This window comes from Clinocottus analis, unplaced genomic scaffold, assembly GCF_023055335.1.
Source record: "Clinocottus analis isolate CAN_PGR_092001 unplaced genomic scaffold, fCliAna1.0.p SCAF_18, whole genome shotgun sequence".
NCBI lineage: Eukaryota > Metazoa > Chordata > Actinopteri > Perciformes > Cottidae > Clinocottus > Clinocottus analis.
The window spans coordinates 7,856,977-7,863,989 of record NW_027175909.1 but is presented as its reverse complement, the minus strand read 5'-3'; the positions used below and the strand labels follow the sequence as shown (position 1 = coordinate 7,863,989).

The 7,013-nt window shown below is 39.0% G+C and overlaps 1 protein-coding gene across 1 annotated transcript in view; it reads left to right on the top strand.

Annotated features, from left to right (window-relative positions):
- The first annotated feature begins 1,886 nt into the window (after nt 1-1,886).
- Nucleotides 1,887-7,013, top strand: part of tpk1 (thiamin pyrophosphokinase 1) — a 57,504-nt gene continuing 52,377 nt past the window's right edge. The window contains 3 exon segments of the mRNA XM_068582254.1: nt 1,887-1,915; nt 1,917-1,935; nt 3,058-3,148. Coding sequence (XP_068438355.1) covers nt 1,905-1,915; nt 1,917-1,935; nt 3,058-3,148 — 121 coding nt within the window. The 5' untranslated portion in view covers nt 1,887-1,904.

Genomic DNA, 7,013 nt, shown 5'->3' with positions numbered 1-7,013 from the left:
CTGAGAATGAGTGAAAAAAACAAAACAATGTGTTCGAAAAGACATAGAAAAAAATGAAAGGATTAAATTAGAAACCTTGATGGACAAGGAAAGGTGAGCTATTACGCAGATGCTGATGGAAGAGAGAGATCCGTTCAAACATTCAGGTGGTGTGGCCTTGTAAAAAATAAAAATCCCTGCCAATGAAGAATGCACTCAGCCTGGAATTTATTCATAGATGTATTTATAATGCATGTCCACAGAATGAATGACTTCCAATGCATCTTAGCATAGCATGTGTGTGTATGTGTGCCCAGCCCATACATGTCTGTGCAAAACTCTGTGTTAAGTGTGTGTATCATTTCCCCCTATGTGCAGTCTGTCTAGGAGACAGGACAAGTGCTGATTGATGAGAGAACGTTTGCTTTAACGAGCCTCCGGAGTGGATTCACCTTGAGAGAGATTTGATTTCTGGGTTTACACTGCTTCTACTGCTGTCTCACTATTGAAGCATGCACCATCAGTCCACTGTGTGTGTGTGTACGTGTGTGTGTGTGTGTGTGTGTGTGTGTGTGTGTGTGTGTGTGTGTGTGTGTGTGTGTGCAGGCGTGCGTTCTCGTGGTTTGTTTACCTGTGTGTGTTTTGCTCCTGTATTTTTGAAGCATGTGTGAGTTTTCTGATGTGTTTGCATTTTCGGTGCACCTGTGTGTTATTGTGTAGTCTGACTATGTGCTGTTTGTAGGTGTGTGTGAGTGAGGATGTGTTTGTGTGAGTGCTATAAATTATTGATTGTGGACCATTTTAGGTTTTTGTCTTTATTGTCTTTGCCATTGCCATTCATTTCACTCATGTCTTAAATACCATATTATTTCATATATGAATACTTAAAAAAGAAAAACTCCAATTTAGTGATATTTTCAGCTTTGGTAAATGATTGATATTTTAGAACAGATATCATCTGAGGACAAACATTTAACCAAAATTAAATATCTGAAAATATATAATTAAATGTCATTAGAAGTAGTTGCATTTAGTTAGATGTATCATGTTTTAAAACAGTGGAATCAGCTTATACAATACCTACAATGTATATGTTTCACCTCACAGGTCTATACTCACACATTGCCAGAATACAATACGATATCAGGATATGACCCTGTCCAGATGTACCTGCAGCGACTCCTCAGCCAAATCACCATGTTGTTCCAGTCAGATGATAATGAAGAAATGCATGTCTGTTTTTGGTTTACAATCTCTCTCCTGTATTTATCGTTCAACTTTTTGACACCATTGATGACATCATAGATCGTTTGGAGTATCCTGGTTCATCCACCATGCAGTCAATTTTTAAGCTACAGAAAATACTATATACCCAGTAGTTCTCCCTGTGGAGGGGGATCAATGGAGCATATAATTGTCTAAATGTTAATTCTACATTAAACTCAATTAGAATAAAACATTAAAATAGTCTCCTTTAATAAAAGTGTCATCATGATGGGTCAGTGGTGTTAATGCAGATTTGTTTTAAGGGTTCTAGACATTTTAAAGTGTTGCACTCCCCTCTAATTTTAAACACATTAGTTCTTTAGTTTCTGTTTTGCTTATTTGATAGTAAGTTGGACATCTGTTCAGCAGGCCCACCATTAGGAAATGGGCACATAATGACAGATACAGTAAAGAGTGAACGCAGTGATTGGAGGAGTCAGTTTCCTATTGGAATAGCTTCCACTGGGGGAAAAAAGTGAAATTACGACTTAATTAGCTGGAGAACCCTAGAGTCTCACTATTGAAACCATCTGCTTTCAGAGGAACGTTCAGAGAAAACGAGTTTCCACTTTTGGCCTCTGGGTGTCGCCGTAACAAATCCCCGCCCCTCTCTGGCGCTGCCGTCATCTCTCCGCGCTCTCTTTGACTGTTTACCTTTCATGGCTTGTATGACGGAAGTCGCTTCATTCTGTGAGTTTTATTGAATATTTACAAAGCAAAGCGTTGTCACTTTTAAGATGTGAAGTCGCTTCAGTTGTTGTGAAGTGTAGTGTCGGCCAGGTGTGTTTGTGTCTGTGTTGCACGGTTTTATCGGCGAACAACAAGAAGCACCGTTGTTCGTTGCCGCACTGTCTCCTCATACATGTGCGCACAGCAAGGTGGTTAAAGTTTAGTGATGTGTTTCTACATGTGTGTTAGTATTTTAACGCGAAAGGTTGGTTAGTGCTAAATGAGCTTATGCGGCATTGGTTTAGCATGCAGCCCAGTTATGCATGAACGCAGCCTCAATGATGTCACTGAGGAAATCCTGGAGGCAGAGCAGCAGGTGCTGGATGGGTGGCTGATGTGTGTTGCAATAAAACAAACTAGTGTATAACATTTTTAAAGTCTAACGGTATTACTTTGAATAATGTATAAGTGTTTTGCAATAACTATACAAATTAAAACATATGTATGTTTTGGTCTGTAAAACACACAATTAGAGAACAGCTGTATGTCTATTGATAGCCGTTGCAGGAAATGTTAATGTTGATTATTCAGTTTTTGAATAAAACCAACATCTTTAGAGCCAGTTTATAAAGCCAGCTTATACATGTTTTACTTTCACGTTAAGCAGGGTTGTGGAATTTGGTATTCCTCTTTATGTTGGGAAAACTAATTGAAACAAAGCCAGGAAACTGAAACAAACAAAATGTGTATAGTCGAGTGTAGTATATGGTGCACTTCCGTTAATAATTGATGTAGTCTTGTTTTCTTCAACTAGTCATGGCCATGTGTGGGGGTAGGCAGGAGGAAGCTTAGTTATTACTGAGGTCAAAGGTTCAGCAGTGGTTCAGAAACTATGGTGTGATTAGTATCGACACAGTGCTTTTGTACTGTTCTCTGCTAGCTGGATTGTAAAGCTGAAAGGTGAGCAAGGTGGCTCTACTTCATGCTTTTCTTTCATTTCATTTCATCATTTCAGATCTTATATATAGCAATTTGTAATTTCAAGTCTACTGTTAAACTTAGTCTGCAGAGAATGATAAAACAAAAAAATATTCTGGCAGATAAAAGCAAACGGACTAGCAACAGTGTCTGTCCTCTTCTCAGTTCCAGGTGAGTCGACTGATTGAAGACGAGCTCTTTTGGATCCTGACCATGGATGAAGCGTTGACTCCTCTGGACTGCCTCCTGCCCTCAGGTGCTGTCTTTTCAAACACACACTCCCTTGGCGCAAAAACACATGCACATCAAATACACATTGTCCATGCACACATGGCATGTTCACCCACAAGCCACAAACCACAAACTGGGGCTCAAACACGGATCTGTATGCGTCTGATCAAAACACACAAACATACTCACATCACTGTCACACTTGTCTTCCTCTCGCTGCTTCTCCCTGACACTCTCTGACACAAATGGTCTTGGGGGAATTCAAACTCCAAAACAAATCACTGGTACTTTCATGACAACAATGTGTATATGTATGAGATGCACTTCCGTGTGTCGTTTTTGTTTGGCTGCGTGAATAATGAATGTTTATTGAAAGAGGGTTGAATGTGTTTGCTTGTAGTGTTTGCTGTTTGAGAAAAACCGTGAGGGGGCATTGTGATTATTGAAACGTTTCTAAAAATAGATGATCTTGCTCCTGAATACAATCTCTGTGATCATATGAATTCACTTTGTTCAAACACAACCTGAGAAAAAACATGTTTAGAGTAACAATTGACTGAAATCTTTTCAGTAGTACTGGTTTCTCTTTTCCAAACGCATGTAGGTACATTTTTGTGGCAAGATTAATTTCCCTAAATGTTCTCTGCATCTGTTGATGCTCTCAGAAGACACCCTCCATATGGTCTGAATAGGCCTCCCTGGGGACCTTACGAAGAAGCTGGTTGTAGCTGCGTTTAACCACTGCGCTAAGGTCAAGGTTTATGTGAGCTCCCTGGTGCCGTGTGAGTGTGGAGGAGGAAAAGCTGCCAACGGGCAGGTTTTACCCAGAGCTGTAAAGGTCAAGGGGATCGTACAACAGTTTGGCTTGTAGAGCCGCCTTTTCCAACCCTCAGAGCTTGGTGCTCTGTGGATCGTGGAAGTATTGCCAATTGGTAAGGTTACATTAACATTTTTGGGTAATTTTTAGTGCAATCTATTTTTTTTTTCCAATATCCAGACTAAATGTGCTCAAGAACTCGTATCATCATCGGGTAGAGACGGCGAGCTTACGTTGCCTCAAATGCAGTGACAGAAAACATCTCTTTTTTTTTAAATGAGAAAGTGATGCTGAAGGCAACACTACACCAGTAAATGCTCCCTATGCATGTAGAGAGGAAATATGACCCTGAATACATTCAATTTGAATTCATAAATTGTTGTGGTAGTTCAAGCTGACAGTGGAAAAACACATATTAACAGTCCAGTTTATTTTTTCTCCATATTTCTTGTCATGCTATGTTTGTCATGCTATGTTTTGCTATGTTCTCAGGCGTTTTATAATAATCAGATAGTGTGCCGCAACGTAACACAGCTTAAGAAACCCCTGCTGTGCAGGAGACAGCAGGCACATGAGTTATCTCCATCTCTTACTTCTTTATTGTGTTACAGCTCATGTTATCCGTTATGTACAATTATCTATGTTATGTATTATGTTGTGTGTGTTCAATCAATTTATATAGAAATAATTTTGTGATTTACACAACATATATTCCTGCCTTACATGCATGCACATTATGATGAAGGAGGCTGCCATTGGTTGAGCAGCAGAAGCAGCGTCACTATGTCCAAAAAAAATACTTTTGCAGGGTTTTGACACAGGCCTGAAATATTGTCCACCCACACAAATATATAGATAGAGATAGAGAAGTGAAAAACAAACGTTCTGTCCCCAAAAAGCTCAGCAGTGTCTGAGCTGTTGCTTCCATCGTCCTTCTTGGATTCAGCATACGGTCACCAATCAACCTTTTCATAGACCTGCAGTCAGCCTGTGAGCAGTTTACTGATGAGGACGTATTGAAAAATGTCAGGTACCTCCGTAATCTGTGGGCTTTCATTCCTAATTATACTTAAGTAATTTGATTGACCGCTTTTCTTTTACCTGTAACTTTTTGAAACGACTGAAGAATCTTGTATCAAGCTTTGCTCTACTTGAAAATTAAATATCCTGCCTTGACCTCTCGTCGTCTTTGTCTGCCCATTCACAGAGTGGAATGTGGAAAAAAATACACCACCAAACCAGAAAATGAGCGAACATTTTTTTTTTTAAATGTTCAAGGTGATTTGATGAGCATTGCATTCTCAAAAATAAAAAGATAAAAAATGAAATAAAAACAACATTTAATATCTTTAATACTTTATTATTACAAAAATTGAAAAAAAAAGATAATCAATACATTTTTGATCCACAAAACTAAACAAATACGCTCACCCGAGTTCTGTCAATCTGGCAACACTTTAAATAAACTTCACACCCACGACAATAACCTTCACGCCCGGTGGTACATCTCCTCTTGTTCACAGTTTTCAGAAAGAGATCACAACTTTCATAGTTCCTGACATGTAGCATTGCACTATCTCCATCCACCTGCCTTCTCAGTGACCTGTCAGACTTAATATTAACAAGCGATCCATCTTTACTTGTGGCTCTAGCTATTGCCAAGAAGACCAGTCTCCTCAATTGGAAATTTAGACACCTACTCTCCATAAAACAATGGCTGAACCGCTTCTCAGGAAATATATCAGTAGATCTTGTCTCTGCCAAACACAATTTAAACCATGAAATTCAATCAACATTTCTCATATTTGACCCTGACTCTCCATCTGCCGGGGTGCTAAATGCCACCCTGTTACTATCAGCTTTTAGAATACAATCCCACCCTTTCTCATACCCCATTGTACACGGCTGAAGGAGGAAAAACAAAACAGGGATGTATTATCTTTCCCCTTCGTTGTCTGTCCGCTCTTTTCTCTTTCTCTGCTTTGGTTGTTGATGTTGTTGTTTATCTCTTTCCATGCGTCTTCCATACTTCTTTATTCTCGAGTGCTTTTATGTTGCCTCTTCTATGCTTTCCTCCTCTTTCCCATTAATAACAATTGTGTTGATGATTAGTCATTTTTCATTTTCCTCATTGGCTAATGGTTTGAAAACAAAAGGAATTTAGACATTTGACAAGGAAGGTTAGTGGCGGGCCATCCCAAAAAAGTTGATGTTGAATGAAGTGATTTTGATTAAATATGACTATGTTATACTCAGATTGTGTTGTCTTCTGTGACACAAGTGTTCCTCACATGATTTGTTCAAGCACATTAAGAAATGTGAAAATCTGACACTAAGTTCTGTTTTCACAGTTTTTGGCCATGATCACTTATTTAATATATTTTAGGAAAACATGCCTTTTTTTGGGCTTTAGAAAGTTGAGGTTTTTTTTTTAAATTAAAAATGCCAAACATTCTCTGGTACCAGCTTTTTTGTATTCAAATGTAAACTCAATATCTTTGGATTGTGCTGGTCAGACCAAACAACTAGGAGAATTTGCACTTGTGATGGACATTTTTCCATATTTTCACAAACACATTAATGAATCAATAAAAAAGTACAGATTAATCGATAATTTAATAATCGTTAACCGCAGCACCAGTTCATAATCTGTCCCATTTTGATAAAATGAGTGAATGAATGAGTGCTACTAGAGGAACAGAGCCGAGTACTGGGTCCTGCACCATTTATTAAAGACGAATATGTTGTATTATGGTGCGTTGCGTCCTTTGTTGCTCTCTCCCTCTGTGTCTCCTATTGATTGCTGTTTGAAGGTTATAATCCTGCTGTTAGATTACTAAGGGCCGCTGTAATTGTGCCGTACACATGTTTGAATAAACTTGACATTCTCGCACACGCCTGCGATTTGCACAGAACAAGAACACCAGAAGTGGTGTTAGCTTGCGCAGCTAAACAGAATCAATAACACTCAAAGGCCAGCATCAGTCAAGAGACACTCACTTCTGATAGGATGCTATCAGCAGTTTTGAAGCACCCATTGAAACACGTGTTTACTCAAACACGCTAGCTAAGC